The sequence below is a fragment of the Rosa chinensis genome, chromosome 2, assembly GCF_002994745.2.
Source record: "Rosa chinensis cultivar Old Blush chromosome 2, RchiOBHm-V2, whole genome shotgun sequence".
NCBI lineage: Eukaryota > Viridiplantae > Streptophyta > Magnoliopsida > Rosales > Rosaceae > Rosa > Rosa chinensis.
The window spans coordinates 7,543,328-7,565,258 of NC_037089.1; the positions used below are offsets into that span (position 1 = coordinate 7,543,328).

General features: G+C 39.6%; 1 protein-coding gene and 2 pseudogenes across 3 annotated transcripts; 2 read left to right on the plus strand and 1 right to left on the minus strand.

Moving 5' to 3' along the window:
- Nucleotides 1–682: 682 nt before the first annotated feature.
- LOC112189867 (sucrose transport protein SUC3) lies at nt 683–3,302 on the minus strand. 3 transcript variants are annotated; one of them, XR_005806863.1, is made up of 5 exons: nt 3,001–3,299; nt 2,198–2,296; nt 2,044–2,108; nt 1,205–1,280; nt 683–874 (listed from the first exon to the last, which is right to left on the minus strand). XR_005806863.1 is itself a non-coding variant. In XM_024329242.2 (5 exons), exons 1-4 carry the CDS (start codon nt 3,051–3,053, stop codon nt 1,208–1,210), a joined length of 315 nt encoding a protein of 104 aa, XP_024185010.1. In that variant the 5' UTR covers nt 3,054–3,300; the 3' UTR covers nt 683–874; nt 1,205–1,207. The 3 variants fall into 3 exon arrangements, 2 of the variants coding, with proteins under 2 accessions (XP_024185010.1, XP_040370951.1); XM_024329242.2 differs by having other exon boundaries at nt 2,198–2,321; nt 3,001–3,300; XM_040515017.1 differs by lacking the exon at nt 683–874 and having other exon boundaries at nt 885–1,280; nt 2,198–2,321; nt 3,001–3,302.
- Nucleotides 3,303–4,299: 997 nt separating this feature from the next.
- Nucleotides 4,300–9,195, plus strand: LOC112183581 (annotated as a pseudogene).
- A 3,867-nt stretch (nt 9,196–13,062) lies between these two features.
- On the plus strand, nt 13,063–16,677 carry LOC112188884 (annotated as a pseudogene).
- The last annotated feature ends 5,254 nt before the right edge of the window (nt 16,678–21,931 follow it).

Sequence of the window (21,931 nt, forward strand, 5' to 3'; positions counted from 1 at the left end):
TATCTGAACTAAAAAAATAAAATTAAAATTAAAAACCGAACAGCTAGAGCCCAATGTCTACATTGCTTTCATGATAAGGGCTAATATTTTCGATAATGGATGAGGGTGTTACTGAGATTTTATAAAATTTAACAAAACCTTCGTGTGTTATAATGCTTCCAAAAAACTTCTATAATTTTTTGCCAGTGACTGAGTGACATATAATTTTCAATGAAAAATATTTTTTATTAATTTACCAAATATAATAAAATTTTAGATAAAAATTGATTTTTTTTTTAAAGCGAAGCAGTCTCAAACGGGACCTAATTTGTCTACCTCATTGCTGTCACTACTAGAAAAAGGGCCCTTAGGAAAAAATGGTATGTGTGCCCATTGGTGCCTATAGGGACACATATATGTGCCCATTGATGCAAAAGGGACATATGGACTATGTGTGCCTATTGTAGGTGTTCCTATTGCTAAATAAATGGAACACTTATGTTATGTGTCCCTATATGACAGTGTGGGCCCCATATGATTTCCCAAGCTACAATTATAGTATAAATACCATACATTTATACAAATACACTACACCATTGGGGACACTTTAGCTATCTGTGCCAATTAGTTCATTTTTTTTTTAATTTTTGGCTTCCCCTCCCTAATGAGGAATAATAAAATAAAATAAATCAATTACGTCAAATATCATAACAATAAATAATTATCACACAATCCTTATATTTTTTCCATTGAACTCTTAAAAGTTCAGATGTCCAACAATATATCAACAACACCCAAAATCCAATATTACATTCTATCTCCAAAACAACTAAACTCCAGTTCTGACTTGACCTACATTTATATTGGATCTTGACATCTTTGATCCTCTTGTTACCTACATAAAGACATGTCCAAGTCCATCAAATAGATTAAACAGAATAAGTCCTAATTCACTCAATCAAACATTAAGACATACATTAGTAGATCTAGAACAATTAACACCTAGATAGACAAAAAGTGTAAATATATAGATATGAAACCATATAAACTTTAGCATTTCCCTCATGATTTTGATGCATCAAGCAAATAAATGTGCGAATGGATGAACACAAAAACAATGCATTTTGCAGCAGAAGATAGTAGCTTTAACAGAAGTATTTATTTGTTTATCAAATATGATCATCAATATCATCACTATCATCAACAAGAAAACACATAAAATTACCAGCTAGTTGTCACAGTGGTGATGAAGAATTGTGAACCATTGGTGTCTGGACCAGCATTTGCCATTGACAAAAGCCCTGTACACAAGAGTATACTCAATGATAAAATATCATTTCAATAGAATAAAAATATACTCAATGATAAACTGCAAAATTGAAATATTGTTTGACCAAAACACGCAATAAGCCCAAACAAACATAGCTCCAAATAGTACCCAAATCCAACAAAAATTGAACATAAATCAAATTTGAAAACGAGACCACTTTACATTTACAGCCGTTATTTCTTTTTCTCATTTCCAGCATTTCCTAAAATGAGAAAAAGAAATAACGGTTACAATTTTTATATCTGTTTTCCCTAACTGACCTATTTCATCATTTTGGTCTCTGAAATACAATTGGCTACTCTCATGGTTTGAAAGGTGATTCCTTAGCATTTCACAATCATTACACACATGATTCATCCAGCAATCAAAGATACAACTGACAAATTAAGGAAACTCAAAGACGTTTTTGTGAAGACAATGATTCTATCAGCATGAAGTTATAACTTAGGAACCCAAATCATTGCAAAGACACTAACATGGACCATTGCTCTGTGTTATGTAAGTGTGGACTCGTTAACCACAAACAAAACTAATGCACACAGAGCGACGCAATATGCAAGCCTTTGCATGAACAATGTCCAGAGACACTTACCCATCCAAATCCTAATAAGTAAATAGGTCTCAGTTACTTGATTCCTCGAGACCCGAAAAGACAAGGAGTCGTTGATGAATTGGCTAACAGTAGATGCATTTTTGCAATATAAAATACAAAGAATCAAAAGAAAGCAACCAACCTGCAATGCTCGTGTGTATCTACTAATAAGTATCCAATGTCTGCAGAAAATCCGATTAATACGACCTAAATTACAAGAGTTAGTTTAGCAAATAAAAATGCAAGCAGTAATTGATTCAAAATAAAATGAAAATAAATTGCAATGATGCACTTACGACAACAAAGATCATGAGAGATCCTGCAAGTATGAAGGGGTGCCTTCTTCCCATTTTCAAGGAGCATTTGTCACTCCAAATACAAACACAGGGTTGAACCTTAAGAAAACAAAACTTGGTATAACTGAAGGAAAAATAATATTTAAGTAAATTCCTGTAACCCTAAACCTCATAAACTCATGCTGGATAGTTCTTTATCTATTCCTACATGAAGATGATGTAAGTTAATTTGGCTAAACCACAAGATAAGAGATACTGTTGTTCCCACTAAAGATGGCAACAAAAAGTATAACAAATTAAGACAGAAGAGGTACAAGTACAATTGATAAATTTTTTGTTCCAAACAGGGATTTCAAATTTTCCACCGCCTCTTGCCCAAATTTCCTACACTATCCTTCTAGATGAGGCTATTAGTCCAAAACATTGTTACTTTTAAAATTGCAATCACTAAAAGCACTATTCAGAAAAGAAATTCTGAGCACTTTGCAATGGAAGATTGTAAAAGGGGGGAAGAACCCATTAGACATAGTTAACTAGGTGCAAAACCTATAGCTCCAAAGAAGTCAAATTCTCAGACTGAAATCGTTTGCTCACTAATTATTTCAATTGAAAACCCTAAAATACTCAATTCAATTAAAAACCCTAAATTACTTAATCCAATTACCAATTACCAATTACTCAATTGAAACCCCTAAAATCACCAATTACTCAATTCAATGCACAAATACCTACCCTTGACAATTAAACTGAAACCCAGACCTTCAATTTCACAGAAGCAATAATTGAGGAAGAGATTGAAGTACCTGAAGTGGTCGATGGCGTCGGAGCAGTCTCTTTCATTCTTAACCATAGCCATTGCCCAGCAGCAAATACCCTACCGAAACGCTTTGATAAACCAGAAGAACAGAGTGGGACAGTGGTTCGATAAAAATATGGCAAATTAAGACACTTTTGGGACAAGTCTCCATATGGGTGTTCTAGTTTCAAGAGATATTGACAGAGCGAGAGACTGTCGGTGGTGATACGAATCTGGAGGAGTCATGGACTCATGGGGGGCTAAATTTTGAATGGGGACACTTGTTGTGTGCCTACATTTTTTCAATAGGCACATATGACATAAGGCCTTTTTATTAGTTTTGGGGACACATTACTCATCTGTCCCAACATATGTGTCCCCTTAGCCCTGTTTTCTAGTACAAACATATTTGTATATTTGTTTTCTGTGATTTAAGTACATGCCTTTGACCTAGAACAATTTTCACAACGTCTGGAATTATGAAACTGGATATAAAAATCCCTCCCTCCCTACCCACCTGCAATCATGCAAAGCACTTTACATCCCAAATGCCAATAATGCTTATATTGTACCATGACGACGACTTCGCAAATTTGAAGATTTAAATCTAAAGTGATACAATTTGACCAGTGAGGTCGCTCTTGATTTCCTCCTTTCGTAGTCAAGTTGATTTTGGTGCTTATTGGTTGTTGTTCTCTTAGATCTCAAGTTTGATTATTCCACTTGTCTAAAAGATCAAAACTACCCAGTCCTCCCGGAAGACTTCTCCCACCTTCTTTTGAATTTCACATCAATTCTATTCCTTGTCTTCCTCCCAATTGCCAAAAATAAAAAAAAAGAATTCAATTTTCTGTTCTTCCCGAAATAACTAATAGACATGTAGAAATTCCATTTAACTCACAAAAAAAAGAAAAAAAGAAATCCATTTAACTGAGAAAAACAGGGAATGAAGTGGACAGCACATTGCCATGTGGAAGGACGGGAGTTCTCACGTCAAAACACACAGGTCAAACGCAAACATGTCTTAGTCTTGCATTGGAAGTCATTGGAAATTTTAAAAAATAATTCAGACCCGAATAACATATTCCTAATTATTCATTACCGGCCTCTGTAGTCACCGATGATCACCGTAAGAACCCACCAGAACAACCACTTAAGAGTCATCGCTGACGCTTTTAGCATGGTGTCAGTGATTTCCTGTATAAAGCTTTATTTCTTTCGACAACTTCAATTCAGTTATTCTTCATAGATTTATTCATATGAGATTCTATACCTCAAATAGCAAAAAAAAATTGATAAAATTAAAATGGCGGATTCATCATCCACAGGATCCACTATGTTCTCTCCTTACAAGATGGGCATGTTTAATCCCTCTCACAGGTCAGTACTTTGTTTCGTGGTTGCATCAAATCTTTTGGTTTTCTCATTTACTTGGAAATTCGAACTTGTGCGATTTACTAATCTAGTAATGTGTGATCTCTCTGTCAAAGAGAACTAAATTTGAACCAAAAATATTAAGGAAGGACCATCTAGCAGTCCTCATGTACATCAACCTTGAACAATTTTTTTTTTAGGTACCATATTCTCCGTTTCATTATATATAATGAATATACTACAAGCACGGATTTGATCTTGCGTTTACAGGGTGGTGCTTGCGCCGATGACAAGCAGGCCCGACCTTACCCAAGGGTAGCCTTGGCAACAGCCCAGGGCCCAAGGGAAGGTAGGGCACAATTTTGAATATAAGGTTATATATATATATATATATATATATATATATATATATATATATATATATATTGATGTACTTATATATAAACAGCAATATACGCTATGAAACGTGTAAAAAAAAGAATCTTTTATTTCAGAATTCTAGAGGACACTAATTGAGTGTTTTCTTCTTGTTCTTTTTTAACATTTTGAGTCATCGAGAACTATAAAAAGTCAAGCATCATTATAGTAGTCTTTCACTCCCTCCAAAACCTAGAAATCAAACAAATTTCTCTTTAAATTTGGGGTTTCAATTAATGGTTATTGAATCCCTCAATTCTTCACTTGCATCATCTATCATTTTCAATTTTTCTCCTATCTGCTTTTCATCTCTCCCAATAATCTTTCTCTCTATTATTCTATTATTCTAAGTGAGTAGACATATTTTTTGACATTTCATGATGCAGGTTGAGGTATAGATCAAAATAGATATTTAGTGTTTTTTAATTTTAAAATTTGGTTATTAGAAGTTATGTTGCTTGTTTTTTGTGATTTTGTTGATTATTCTAAAAACTTGTTATTAATTCGTAATTTTTGAAGTTGAATTAATCTCATAATCGTTAAAAAAAATCTCAAGACCCATCCTGGGCACCAAAAAAAATTTCTCCCCAAGCATGAAGAACCTCAAGACCAGCCCTAATGACAAGGTGTGGAGCACCGAACGGAATTCAGCTAGCGATGGCGGAGTATTATTCTCAGAGTCAACCCCCTGCGGCTTTCTAATCAGCGAAGGCACTTCGCCTTCCGACACAAGCGTTGGCTACTTTCATAGTTCTCAATGTTTCTCAATCATAATTTTTTTTTTCAGTACACATTGACTAGTGGCTTCACTCATTGTACCTCGAATTCTAAGTTCTTCATTTCAAATTTGTTGGTTGAAAGAAGTACGAAGTTTCTTAGTTTGTTATGGTGGAAGCAGGTATCCAAGTGTTCCTGGGATTTACACAGAAGAACACATTGAGGCATGGAAGAAGGTGGTTGACGCCGTACATGCCAAAGGTGCCATTATTTTCTGTCAACTTTGGCATGTAGTTGTACTTCTCATCAAGGTAATTTGTTACATACATATAAAAATAGCAGTACTTCATTTTGTATTCTTCAGCAATAAAATGATCATTTTGTTGTTGTTTCAATCAATGTTCTAGTTTACCAACCTGGCGGGGGTTCGCCGATTTCTCTTCAACTAACTATTGAGAATATATACATCCCACATGAGAAAAATGGGACCTTGCCTATGAGTTTATAAAGGTTTGGGCCACTCCATCCATTGCCAATTGGTTTTGAATGTGAACCCTAGATTACTGTATCACCAACAATCCCATTTCAAATAGGTGGAAAGTTCCTTTGCCAGATGGGTCTCAGGACACCTACCCTCAGCCTCGACGCCTCGAAACCCATGAAATACCTCAGAATATTATTGAGCAATATAGCTGTGCTGCCTTAAATGCTATTCGAGCAGGTCAGTTTTTATTTATCACATATATAATTGATTCATTTTTGTATGTATAAATTGTCACACTCTCAAATTGCAGTTTGATAACATAACACGTCCAAGATGAGAATGTTACTAACTCTTCATCGCACATACTAGTTGCTAGCTTTGACCTTTATCAACTATCATATATGTGTATTTTAAATTTTGATGGAATTGAGATTCGTGCGGCACACGGCTACTTCGTTGATCAATTCCTAAAAGATGGAATCAACGATCGAACTGATGATTATGGTGGGTCGCTTGCAAACCGTTGCAAATTCTTGATTCAAATTGTTCAAGCAGTAGTTGAAGCAAGTGGTGCTGACAAACCGGCTATTGATTTTCATGATGCTACGGACTCTGACCCGTACGTTTGGCCTAGGCCTTGCAGTAATTGAAGGCCTCAACAAGCTTCAACACAATGTAGGCTCAAAGCTCGCCTGTCCCCACGTGACTCAGCCTCGTTTCTTGCTCATTAGAGCAAGTCCACCCATAGTCAAGAAATGTCAAGGTCGAAAAGTCAAGGGGTCGACCAGTCAAGAAACTGTTCACTGCCACTGGACATAGGTTTCCACCCGTTCTGTTTCTTGACTAGTCAGATTTACTGTTCATTGAATTTATTTATTTATATTGGAAAATTGAAATAGATTTGGTGTGATTTTAATTTGGTTTGTATTATGTTTATTATGTGCAATGATTTTGAATATAAGGTATGTGCTTTAATAAGGGGAATTTTCAAATACAACTTTTATTTCATAAAATTTATGCTTACATAATTGAAAAACTAGGAATAAGTACAATACAATTACACAACATGCATAATCACCTAATTATTCAAATCATGATCCTGATCCTATCTAGGAATCTAATTTGTGTATGAAGGGTCATCATTAGGGTTAGGGTTGGTGGAATCACCCGTAGAGAAAGGTGAAAATTGTGGTTGTGTAGGATATCCCCAGGGGTAAGGTGGTTGCAGATAGTATCCTCCGGGATAAGGGGATTGTGGGAATCCACCGGTGAAGGGAGATTATGGGAATCCATCGGGGTAAGGTGGTTGTGGGTATGCACCGGGGTAAGGTAGTTATAGGAATGGACCACCAAAATTTGGTTGTGGGAATGCACCACCAAAATTGGGTTGCGGATAGTATCCACCCATAGAAGGTGGCGTCTGCTCGCCAAGATCTTCTCTCTCCGCTATCTTCTTTTGCTTTCTTGACCAATAACGCTTTTTAGTTGGCATCATGTGACTTGTATCCATCTCCATAATACGTTATTCCCTTTGTTTAATTCGCTCTTCCCTCTCTTGTAATAGGAATGCCTCTTTTCGCATTTCCTTTTGCAATCGGATACATTCTCGTTGATTTTCCTCTTGGAGACTTCGAGCGAATTCCTCATCAAGTTTTTTCTTGTCAATGGTTGCCTTTTTTTGATTGTTGGTTATACTCTCGACAGCGCTTGACAAAGGACTTTGATCTTTCGCTGCCTTCTTTCCTTTCCAAATTGCTTCTTTCGTAGCCTTCCTTCTTTGAGGCCTCACATTAGGATCTGCAGTTTCACCGGCAATTACCTCATCTACATCCATGTCCAAGTTGATGGGAGAATTTTCAGCAATTGGTTGTGTGTACGTATGTTGACTTCCTTCATTTGATGTTCCTCCGGATGTATGGCTAGGGATGTCTTTAAATTGTGCAAAATCCTCCACAACAGCGTAACTATCAAAACTCTGAAAATTGTGTCTTCTTTTCTTCCCTCTTCTCTTCATCCCGACATGCCACAATTTATGTGCTTCATCTTGCTACGTAATTAAAAATAATAATAAAAAATGCAATTAGTACAAATATAACGTTATTATGAAGGGCCATCTATTATAAAGGTCATAATTTTAATAAGAAAGTATCTCACCGTTTTACAATAAAAATCAATAAGTACAAATATAAACATCGTTGTAATTACATCATTATTTATCAACTAATTATTTATCAAATAAAAACATTGAAGTAAAAAAATTGGTAGGTATTTATAGAGAAATTTTTAGAATTTTTTTCTTACCGTTTCTTACCGTTACATATATATATATATATATATATATATATATAATACATGTTAATTGTTTGCTGTAGGATCACCCATTTAATTGAAACGAAGGGTTGGGATTAATTGACCGTTAGGCCCAAATTTCAAATAGGACCAACAGCTCTCTTCCACGTGGCAAAGGCTGGCCCCCTATTTCTTGCTACGCGACAAACGACTGGGACTCAAACCGAGATGCTTTGTGGCGCCACGCGTCTTCACCTTGTCGTCCAATTCCTTCCTTTGCTCGTCGTCTTCTCCAGAGATAGTGCTGACGTCACCCACGTTCAGGCCTGGGCCGACCTGGCAGACAGGCTTGCTCGGTCATGGATTTAGTCGTGGCCATGACTAATTTCTTGGCTTCGGTCAAGAGAGGGTGGGTCTTGCCTGGTCATAAGCCCACCACTGGAAGCTTGTTTTTCTCCTCCATGGTCACCACATCAGCTTTTCCTAGCTGGTGACCAGTCAAGAAGCAACCGGTGGAGTTGCTCTTATGGCCAAGTAGAGTTTAATCAAGACAGAGAAGAAGCTAGCTCAATTCATGCATGTGGACTTTGCGAGAAGCTTATCAAGGTACATTCATGGCTAGTGGTGGGTTTACTGGAGAGCTTGGAATAGAAGCTATGGCTTCCGGTGATGCTGATTTAGTGTCTTGTGGCAGGGATTTTATCTCAAGCTAGCCCTGATTTGGTGTTGAGGTTTAAGCTGAATGCTCCTTTGAACAAGTATATTAAGGAAACTTTCTACACCAATGACCCTGTAGTTGGATGCACAGACTACCCTTTTCTTAACAGAGAAAGTGTGAAAGAGGATGAGCGTTCCTCCTTTGATTTTGATGCTGTTGAAATTGTTCTTGTTCGTTTGGATGAACAAAACCTTCACATATAGAGAGATTGTGTTTTGAATGTGATGGAATAGTGTGTATAAACCTCTATTAGTAATTTGCCGTATGATACACCAATTAAACAAGTATTGATGTTTTTTTTTCTAAAATGCTTCCATACTTTGTATTGTTGAAAGAGACTCATTAATTTTTTCATACTTTTAGAGCTAAAAGTATTATACACGACTTTTAATTTTTTTTCTCTTCATATTTTACACATATTATTGAATAAAAATTAATATTTTAAAATTAAAAACTAACTAATTAATTAATTAACATTATTTTATCAAACTTTTCAATGAATTATTTGATAAAGTTCTTAATAATACACGTAAGCATTTTTTTCGTATTATATCCATCTCGTGTTTTACTAACTATGATACTACCAGTACCAAAGTATAAAATCAAATAAAGATTCAAGTACGTAAATGTTTGTACCTACGCTAATAAGTTCTTTGCAGCTTCAAATTCCCCAGTAATTAATCTAATCAACCACAATCAAACTTTGAATTGTCAATTAACTACATTATCAAATACTCAATGGTTGGTTTAACAACTCTATTGAAATAAAAAATCTGATACAAAGCGGACCCTAGAGTTCGAGACTAGCGACGGTGGAAGTCTCTCTCCACCTCGAGTAGAGGTGGCCTCGCTGTTGGATTCTGGTCGCTCGCATTTCGGTGGGCAAAGGAGTTGGCGTTCGTGGTTGGGTTTTGGCGACTGTCTTAGGCTATGGGTGGACCAGATCTCAGAGGACGTTGCAGGTCTTTCGGCGGTGGAGGACGACCAGTGGATCGGAAAGGTCACCTTGATTGCGGTGTGCTTATTAGGTCCGTCCAAGGTCGGATTCCGGTATTGAGTACAGGGTTTCGCTTGTTCTCCTGATTCCGACTTGGAGGGGCAGTAGGTTGGCTGCCGTTGTTCCTCGTCAGTGGATCCGGGCGTGCAGGAGCTCGGTGACTTTGCTTAGTTTGCGACTTGAGGTCTTTATGGCCAGGCTCCGTCGTGGTCGGCTGCAGCAGCGGCTTGGCTACTGGGGGCTAGGGCTGCTATCTTGGCTGCTCAGGTTTGGGCTTGGGCTTTTGGGCCTGGGCTCAAACTTGGGTTGCTGGGTTATAAACCTAGGCCTACATTATGGGCTTAAGGTTTTTTACTGAGCCAGTACTAATACAGATCAGGGTTCTTCGGAATTGGTAATTATCTTGAGTTGGACTGGAGAAAGCGACTTATGGATGATGAACTGAATCCTATTTGTTTGTTGGGAAGTGGCTCTTTGTTGGTACGACAATTGCTAGCCTGGCTAATGGGGATGCTAATCAATGATTTTGCCCTAGAAGACACAGAGTTGTTCTTTGTTTATAGGTTCGCTTTCGAAGTGGGCTCAATTCGACTTGTAATGAGTTTACATTACTTAGATAGGAGCGTGGTAGTTAACCCGCCATTTTTCTGTCTTTAAGTATATGTTAGACTCTAGCTTTTTGGCTGGTTATCTAATGCAATGAACCTTTGTTTCAAAAAAAAAAAAAACAACTCTATTGAAATGTTTTGATTGCCGAAGGAAAAGTCATAAGATGGTCTTTGTCAAACTTATTTACTCGGATATGTCAAAATTCAAGAGGAGGGATCATATATGATTGTAATTGATTGTTTATTGAGAAAATATGATGGTATTGTTTTGATTTTGTTGTAGTAATGATTTTCCAATTTCTACTCCTATCGAATGGAACAAGCAGAGCTACATTCTTTTCATGGTTAAAGATATAAGAAATATCCGAGACTATTACGTATGTGTAATCCTGACAACTTAAGCGCCAACACAAACATACAAGGGGTAAATATATATATATAATAGACCAATAACAAAATAAGGCAGCATAGACTAATTTTTTTTTTTGTTGGAACCGAACATTTTATTAACAGAGGTAAACCCTCAGAAGAAATATACAACAGATATAGTATGGTAGATGCCCATTGTGGTTCATCTATAGACATAAAGTTTGGGAATCATATGCGCATTCCTACAAATGTCGAGGTGCGCTGCCTAAACAATCATGTCAAAGAAATAAAATACATATACTGGTGCGCTGCCCAAACAATCATGCCAAACAAATAAAATACATATACCCATTTAATGGAGAAGTGGAAAAATATCTTCGCGTCTCTTAAAAAAGCTCTACTCCTAAAAAATCTCTAAGTAGATAAAATCATGACCAACAAGAGAACTATATATGTTTGGACTTATCCAACCACTGCAAGTGGTCTAGTGGTTCTTGCCTAGTTGGGTGTGCTCCCCAAACTAGGTTCGAACCCCGAAGCTGTAAAGTGGCCAGACACTGTACTGTAATGCACAGTTGGAGCATTTCACATGCGCCGAAGGGGTTTATCTTGGGCCTAGGAAGCCTTTGGGTTCCCCTTAACAAAGTCAAAAAAAATGTTTGGACTTAGAAATGCCTTCAATTGTAAACTGCGGAAATAACTGTCTACAGGCAGTTACTGTAGTTGGTTTTAGATAATTGCCTCCAGGTAATCTATATGATCCAAAAAGACTCGTAGGTTGTCTTGTGCACTCGACACGACACTCCATTCACAAAACCGATCAAAGCAATGTGAAAACAAAAAACAAAGAATCATTAGAATCAATGGAGCAAGAAAAAATGAACTAAATCATATAGGAACAATAAAAAGAAAAATGAGAATTCAATCTCAATGCCACAATTTGATCATGTTAAGTATCAGAACTTATAGCTTTTGATAGCACTCCTCTGAAGTGTGGAACAAGGCCATGCTATAACAGCCACATCTACAAGAACTGATGAAATTCATGAATGAGTCGTAAAGAAAAAAATAGAACGTAAAACCTTATGGCCAACGATAAATGAGAAGCCCCAACAACATAATTTGATCCCTTCAAATGAAAAAAACTATGAAATTGAAATCTAAACATCAAATACAAAAGCTATGCAAGAAGCAAGAATCAAGAAGCCAAAACAATAAAGAAAATGATAACTAAGAAAGAGTGCAAATTTGCACCACAAAGAGTGCCAAGGCACTAGCGTAATCTAAGAAACTGCTAGAGCAGAAACATAGATTCAAGAGGTCGGTCACAACCCACATAGACTAATTAGATTGTCCCCAATCATGGACATGTAGTAATTTATCCAATTGAGCATTTAGAATACCAACTTTGTAGCAATTCCGATGTTTAGATCCTTAAATGAATTATTCTAAAAAAAAAGAAGATTCTTAAATGAAAAAGAAAAAGATCAGATCAAGCCCTTAAAGCCTACTTAGACTTCTCAAACCCAACATCAAAATCCAAGCCAATTTTAAAATCATCCCCCGGGGTCACTAGGCTTCCGGATCAAAACTACGGACTAAGGGCTAATTTGGGACTGCTGTGATTTAAAAAAAAAATTGTTGCTGCTGTGTTGTGAGAATAATCAACTGTGAATTAAAACAATTTCGTGTTTGGTAAATAGTATTTTTAAAAGTGCTGTCAGTACATAAAACAACTGCAGAGCGTGTTTTGATCCACAACAGCTTCTAAAAGCAACATTTGGGCTGCTTCTAAAATCTACTACCAGTGACCTATAACTTTCAATTAAAGCTGCTTTTCATTTATTTACCAAACACAATAAATTTTTTTTGAATAAAAGCTGATTTTTTTTAAAAGTGAAGCAATGCCAAACGAAACCTAAACCACACCATCAAGAGTCAAAACACGCTTGGAAATCCTTGTCTGACCAAACTCTTTACTCTTCCATAACAAACGAGGTCGGAGATCCACAAAAACAATTCGCATGCAAATAACATATTCCCCTCATCGATTACGACCCGCCTCTATTAGTACCACCACACCTTTCCATCAGAACAACCATTAAGAGTCATAACTGACGCTTTAGAGCGCCACTGTTTTCCCATATAAAGCTGAAACCTCCCTCATTTCTTTCTACAACTTAAATACAGTGCACGGTTTAGCTTTGTTGATCTAAGATTGAATTCTATACCTCAAATCGGAAAACAAAAATGGCAGATTCTTCATCCACAGGACTCACTCTGTTCTCTCCTTACAAGATGGGCAAGTTCAACCTCGCTCACAGGTCAGTCACCCTCTTGTTGCATATTTCCCATTTCCTTGGAGATTGTTCTATTGACCAGAGTAACATAGATTTCCGGCAGGTCATACTTGTCATTTGATTTTGGGTTCATTCACAAATATATATTATAGGACAAAATATTGTTTACTCCCTATGCTTTTAGGGTATCGACGTTTCAGTGCCTGACGTTTCAATTTCACCTAAAAACTCCCTAAACTCTCCAATTTCACCCAATTGGTCCTTGCTGTTAGCTTTCTGTCTAAATCTCCGTCATCTTGCTGACGTGGCATTATTTTCACGCTAAATTGACTATTTTACCCTCAATTACTCTTTTTTTATTTAATATTTATTTATTTATATCTTTTCTTTTTATCTCTTGTTCTTCCCCTCTCTCTCTCGTCTCCGTCCTCATCCTCACTGCAACCTTCAACCACCACCAACCTCTGCCTCATCAATCATTCTCCTCATCCTATCCACCTCCCTTTCTTCCTCAAATAACCACTTCAATTTGTTCTTTCAACTGCATCAAGGATAGAAATCAACAAAGGAAGACCAAACAAATCGTTAGCAACATAGTTCCAATACTATACCAGAACAACAGTACAAGAGCACAACACCAACAACACTTCAATCGATCTAGAATTCCATTCAAATTTTCAATTACAGTTAATAAGACTACCAGGGAACCAAGTGATGATCAAAATTACCATCAAAAACGACCAAAAAAACCAAATCACCGCCGTGCACAGTAGCCACACGGTGGCCGACGCTGCCCAATATATCAAAATCTCCAAATCTCAACCAAATTCAAATTCAATTATACTGAGAGATAGAGCTCGACAAGTACACAAACTCTGATACCTGAATTGAAACCAAAGTCGCCGGAAAACATGGAAACGCGCAGGAAAACTCAAACATCTTATCCTCTTCGATTCTCTATCTTGGCTCATCATCTCAGCAAACCAACACCATAGAAACAATGCTAACGTCGAGAGGAAGCTTCTGATATAGGTCCGACACCATGAATCGATCAGAATTAGAGAATTTTCCTCAAACCCTCGAACCTTTTGGGCTTCGTCCTGCCGCCGCCGTTGCTCTCTTGGAAAAAGGAGGACCGGGCTCCGCTTCACGCCGTCGAGAGGAAGAGAATCTGACTAGTTCGGCGTCCAGCGTGGCTGGAAATTAGAGCTATCATCGGATCGTGTCGCCGGAACTATACTAAGCTCCGTCCGACGTCGGAGGTGTGGTAGAGAGGAGCAAGTGGACAGAAAGGAGGAGGTCAAATTGAAGGGAGAGCAAGTCGAATTGGAGAAATCTGAGGTTGAATTAGAGAGGGATGAAGTCGAATTAGAGAGGAGGAAGATAAGGGACACGGTGGAAGAAGAAGAGGTAAAAAGAAAAAAGAGAGAGAGAAAAAAAAAATTCCAGTCAATGAGGGTAAAATAGTCATTTTAGCGTGAAAATAATGCCACGTCAGCAAGATGATGGAGATTTAGACGGAAAACTGATGGCAAGGACCAATTGGGTGAAATTGGAGAGTTTAGGGAGTTTTTAGGTGAAATTGAAACGTCAGGGACTGAAACGTCGATACCCTATAAGTATATGGAGTAAACAGTATTTTGTCCTATATTCTATGTCATTTTTTCGATTCATTATACTACACGTACCACGTTGGAGATTTACGCAATGATTTTTCGATTAATATTTTGATGAATTTGTTCTTTAATTCTTTTACAGAGTGGTGCTTGCGCCATTGACGAGGTGTCGAGCATTGAACAAAGTTCCTCAGCCATCACTGGTCGAGTACTATTCTCAGAGGTCAACCCCCGGCGGCTTTCTTATCACAGAAGGCACTTCGCCCTCGGACGCAAGCGCTGGGTAATTTCGTAATTCTGAATGTTTCTCAATATGATGATCATTTTCAATACTTCATTGACTAGGCTTTACTCTTTGGACGTCCAACTCTAAGTTCCCTGTTTTAAATTATTTAGATGGAATGAGTAGTTTCTTAGTTACTGTGTTATGGTGGAAGCAGGTTTCCACATGTTCCTGGGATTTACACAGACGAACAGGTTGAGGCATGGAAGAAGGTGGTCGACGCGGTTCACGCCAAAGGTGCCATCATTTTCTGTCAACTTTGGCATGTCGGTGGTGCTTCTCATCAAGGTAATTTTGTCACATACATGTTTAAATGGCAGAGCTTTGTTTTGCAAGTAATTCCTCAGCATAAAATGATCATTTTTCTACTTGTTATTTGTCCAATGTTATAGTTTTTCAACCTGCTGGGGGATCACCAATTTCTTCAACCAACAACCCCATCTCAAAGAGATGGAAAGTACGTTCTCTTGCCAGATGGGTCTCATGACGCTTACTCTGAACCTCGACGCCTCGAGACCCACGAAATACCCCAGATCGTTGAGCAGTATCGCCACGCTGCCTTGAATGCCATTCGCGCAGGTCAGTATCTATGCAACACATAATTGGTTCACTTTTCTAATGTATCATGTCACACTCCCAAGAAGTTTTGTTTTAATATGTCGCGCGAATATAACTATTTGACAACATGATATACTTAGAAAGATAATGTTATTCTTCATTGCACATGATCGGTAGCTTTGATCTTATGATTTATCTTTGATAATGTATAGGTTTTGATGGAATTGAGATCCATTCTGCACATGGCTACCTTATCGATCAATTCTTGAAAGATGGGATCAACGATCGAACTGATGAGTATGGTGGGTCGCTTGAAAACCGCCGCAAGTTCTTGATCGAAACTGTTCAAGCAGTAGTTGAAGCCGTTGGTGCTGATAGAGTTGCTGTTAGAATCTCACTAGGTATGGATCACCTTGACGCTATTGATTCCGACCCAATTGTCCTAGGCTTGGCAGTGATTGAAAGACTCAACAAGCTTCAACAAAACGTAGGCTCAAAGCTTGCTTATCTTCATGTGATGCCTCGTTTCGCAGCTCATGGACAAGTAGAGTTTGATCAAGACGAAGCTCGCTTCATGAGGACTTTGAGAAACGCTTATGAGGGTACATTCATGGCTAGTGGAGGGTTCACCAGAGAGCTAGGAATGGATGATGTGGCTTCCGATGATACTGATTTGGTGTCATATGGTCGCCAGTTTATCTCAAACCCTGACTTGGTTTTGAGATTTAAGCTGAATGCTCCTTTGAATAAGTATAATAGGGAGACTTTCTACACCCATGACCCTGTTGTTGGGTACACAGACTATCCTTTTCTAAACAGTGAAAGTGTGAAGGAGAATTAGCTATCCTTACGATTTTGATGCTGTAGAAAAATTGTACTTGTTCTTTTGGATAAATAAAACTATATATAGAGATTGATTATATTCAATGTAGATGAAAGTTTGTGAAGTACAAAATCAAATTAAGTTGAAAACTAGAAATTTTCATTTTTTTATCTTTTGGTTTCTTGGTTGAGCTACATAGATTCATAGGTTTTATCATTTTTATAAAGTTTACAAACTTGAGTATTTTAACGTGAAAGAATTTTTAAATTATGATAGCAGAACTCATTCATGCATTCATAAGAATTCTTTTAAAAATAACGATATCTATACTTGACATGTGATATATGAAAGATTGGTTGATATTCTTATTGTTGGAAAATTTAAGATTGGTTGATATTCTTATTGTTGGAAGATTTGGTCGATGGATGGTATTTTCGTCATTAGATTTTGTTTCCTACAAAATTCCACAAATACAGTATTTTATTAGTAAATAAATATAATCATGTTAATGCCATAATAATCTAAAAATAGAAGATCAACACCTATCTTTTGGATTTGCGAGCCGTCATCCAATGATTACTTCAAAAAGAGTTTAAGGTTGAGGCGTGTAAATACTGCCCTTAAGAGTAAATTTCGCCCCTCGGAAACAATGTCTCGGTGTAGCAGGTTTGTGGCGCCCTACCCTCCAGGATACAACAACCTCAATCCTTGTAGGTGTACACTCACAATACTCGGATCGTATCCAACAACTTGAACCTTTCTTTTGGTGGAATAAATAAATTAAAGGAAACACATGAATACTTTGAGCTCGGAAAGGAAACAAAGGAGAATTTCTTATTGTATATTTTGATTTGGAAAGATAGATTATATAGGGCGAGGATGATTAATGCAATAACAATTTGCTAATGCAAGGATGATTATATAGGGCACGTTTAATGACTTGAAATGAGAGGGAATGATTACGGGTAAAACTATTCCTATGTTTATTAACACATAAAGGAATTGGAATGACTCCGGCTAAAAGTATTCATGCGTTTACTAACACATGAAGGAATCAGAATGGGTGTAGGTCCCACCCCCTTTAAGGAATTGATTCCTGAATACTCAGGAATTTGATTATGAATGAAGGAGATGGGTTTAGGAAACAACTCCTCCGGAATCAATACCGATTCCTTTCTTCTCCCATTCAAGTTGTCTCCGATTCATGATTATTTTCTATTCCAAGTAAGTAAACGTGCCATAAACTTTGTAACTTATGTAACAGAAATGAATATAATGACATTGATTAGAAAAAATCAAAACCGAAGGTATCAAATAAGGAATGAACCAATATAATTGCAGAGTTAACCAAATGAATAATAAAAACTGATGAAATCTCTGTAATAATCACAATCAAAGAGAGTCAATGACAAAAAAAAATTAATGACTATACTATCTGCAAATAACGGTTCAAAGGAGGTTTCAAAAATAGCAGATATTTTGAAATATTCTAATTAAATTCCAACACTTATCACTTATTAGAAATCATATGTAGTTTCATCGGTTCATATTTTTGATTCTTCAACTGAAAAATGGCCGATGGGTCAAGCCGGCATCCCTCATAAAGTACAGTCATGCACGAAAATTTAGTTCGTGGTTTACAAACTCTCTTAGTTTATGTACCTACATGTACGTTTGCAAGCATACTTAGCTATAATGAGCCATGCTCATTGTACCGCCAGAGGTATCAACTCTCACCAAGGGGGTGACATGCGGAGACACGGCCAGGTGGGCTACCGCCCGAGCCCGGGATCGCCCCCAGATCACTGTTGACGCGCAGCGCCAAGGTAGCATCAGAAGCTTCAGTTGCTGGGAATCGAAGCACATCAGTCCCACATCGAAAACAAGAAGAAGATCAACCTTCTCCTCACCTATAAAAGGTTCTCTCCTCATTAATTACGCATTTACTACTCATTTATTGTTATGCTGCCTACATGCATTGATTGACTTAGGCATCGGAGAAGTGAAGACCGCCCAACGCAGTCTCCCTCTAACGCCCTGTCTCTTGTGTGACAGCTAGCGGAGGCCATCAAATCCTTAGAGTAGCGGTCCGCCCATCGGACCCGCGTTAAATGAAAGATCGGCTACCGCCAGACTTTGAGCATTAACATTGGCGCCGTCTGTGGGAACTCTTGAACAAAAGATCATCCCGACACAATCACCATGACTATTGGTAGCGGGGGAAACGCTGAAGAGCAGGCAGATCAGTCCGCCATACCCTAACCCACCAACCCAGTTGTAGGCATCAACCGCGCGCTATTCACCACCCCGGTAAACCTCGGAGGTGAGACAAACCCAAGTAGATGCCGCCCGCCAGGCCAAGACCTCGCCTCTCTATATGAATTGGCACTGGCGGATCTTCACAAAGCAAACAGAGAGCGTGAATAAGAACGCAAAGAAAAGGCCAAGGCCCAAAAGCAAGTGGCCACGCTTGTATCACGCTTTGACGAGCTAAAGAGAACGCTGGAAGCAACCGCCAACCCTACACGAAGAGAGCAGTCACGGAGCACCAAGCACAATCGACCTGGTACCGGCGCATTAGTACCAGCACCAGTCGTGCATATGCAGGTCCCGTTGCGCCCACTAGAGCTAGCGGGAATGGGGCCGCCCCCCGCGCCCCAGTTAATGTTAGAACAGGAGGCAGAATCATCGCTGCAACCCCACCGCTCGAGACCAAGGGCAAGAACCGAGGGAAACCCACCAGTCCCAGGCGAGGATCAGTCCAGCGGAGTACCCGGCCGGATCCCGCTGGCGATACAACCGCTCAAATACTGGAAAGGATGCAGCAGTTGGAGAAAAGGTTAATCCGAGCGGAGTCAGGCACTTCAGCGCCAATTTCAAATCCACTTTTTGCATCAAGGCCAGGACCATTCACTGCTGCAATTCTGCAGGCTGTCAGACCGGCGTACGCAAAGACTCTAAAAATGTCACATTACAGCGGTAAGACCGACCCCTTCGTCCATATGGATACCTTCAAGAAGGTCACCAACAACAAAGGATTCGATGATGCCAACCTGTGCCACTTGTTCAGCGAAACGCTGGACAATGAGGCAATGAATTGGTTCTTCGAATGCCCGCCGGGATCCATTGACTCATTCCAGGCATTGTCACACGCTTTCCTCTCTCAGTTCATCCTACTATCCGCCGGGCACCACAATACAAGCCAACTGTTCAACGTCAAGCAGGGTACGGAGGAAACACTAAAGGCATTCGTCACAAGGTGGCGGGCGGCAACATCTCAATGCCGTGATCTTGATAAAACAATGCCTTCGGCGGCTTTTAAGCAGGGACTCCTCAAAGGGCCATTCCTCTATCAGCTCAACTACAATCATCCAAATGAGGTATACGACCACCTCATGAGTGAGGCGGTCATTCATGCCCAAGCAGAATTCATCACATATGGAGAAACCCCACCGCCACCAGCAGCACTAGCAAAGTCGACACAACCCTCCTCCAGTCAGCAGGCGACCGCTAACAAAACTTCCAATTCACCGCCAACTGATAAAAAGAGGGAGTGGCAGTAGGGCCAGTATTAGAACAAACGACAGAAGGACCAACACTACAAGAGAAACCGCCTATCCCATGGGGACAACTGCAACAAACATACGGAGTCCTCTCAGCGGTATGCAGTATTTACGGTCCTCACAGCCTCGTATGAGGAAATATACAATAAGTGCAAATATCAGATCCCACCGCTGCCCCCGGGAAGATACCCAAAGGCGGGCAAACCAAGGAACACATGCAGGTGGTGCAAATACCACGAGGACAGCGGTCACAACACCAACAACTGCAATGCTCTCAAAACGGCCATTGAGACCTTGTACCGCGATGGCAAGATGGAGCAATTCAAGGTGCGCCAACCCCCACCTGTGATCGCCGATATTGAACCCCTAGGCCACATCAACACCATCGACGGGGCTGCTCCAATCACCAACATGTCTCACAGGGCAAGAAAGCGTTATGCGCGGGCTAATCACCCAAAAGAAGTTTGCAACATCCGCTACGAAAGATCCGCAAAACTCCCAAAGTCTGGTTGGGAGCCCATTACCTTCTCAGAGGAGGAGGAGCGCAGAGTGCATCTGCCATATGACGACCCATTCTTGATCGACGCCATCCTCAGCAAAATGTCAGTCGGAAGGATTCTGGTAGATAGCGGATCTGCTGTCAACGTCATATTCAGCGGTTGTTACAACGACCTTAAGCGAAACTAAAACTACTCCAAGACCATGAACCACTGCTCAGTTTCTCCGGTGACGTCACGCAACCGCTGGGTTCTGACTATATGCGGCTAGTTATAGGTACTAGTCCATGTATGGCGGAGATACATACGGAGTTCATAATTGTCGATTGTTTCAGCTCATATAACGCCATCATCGGTCGGCCAACGCTCAACAAACTCAAGTGCATCATCGCCGGATACATGCTGCTCATGAAGTTCCCCACACCCAACGACACAGGCTGTGTCAGGGGAAGTCAGCAGTTGGCACGCGAATGTTATTCGACCACTATAGCACGATCAATCCGCTGCCATGAGATCCTAGCGGTAGGGAGTCTGTTACTGCCACCAGATATCTTTGAGGACCCCAGGGATGACGAGAAGAAGTACGTAAAGAAGGAGCCGGTCAACCCAGAAACATCATTGAGGGTTGTCAGCATCTCTGACGCGCACCCTAAGCGGACAGTCCGCATAGGCGCTCAATTAGACCCAGAGCTGGCGGCGGAACTAACTCAGTTCTTGTGTGACAACGTTACGGTCTTCGCCTGGTCATATGCAGACATGCCAGGTATCTCCCCTGAAATCATCACGCACAAGTTGAGCATCAAACCATCCTTCTACCCTATCAAGCAGAAGCGCAGAGCCTTCGACGAAGAGAAATACCGTGCTATAGGAGAAGAGGTTGCCAAGCTGCCAAGCATTGGATTCATCCGCCAAGTCATCTATCCCCAATGGATTTCCAACCTGGTTATGGTCAAAAAGGCTAGCGGCAGGTGGCGGATGTGTGTCGACTTCAAAAATCTTAACAAGGCATGCCCCAAGGATAGTTTCCCGCTACCCCGCATTGATCAACTTGTTGATGCAACCGCTGGACACGAGCTCCTCAGCATGATGGATGCTTTCTCCGGCTATAATCAGAACAGGATGCATCCCGACGACCGGGAATGCACCACCTTCACCACCGACAAAGGCCTGTATTGTTATAATGTTATGCCTTTCGGTCTGAAGAACACAGGAGCAACTTATCAGCGACTGATGAATGCCATGTTCGCAGAACATTTGGGCAAGATAATCGAGGTCTACGTAAACGACATGTTGGTCAAGAGTATAAAGGCCAGCGGACATGTGGC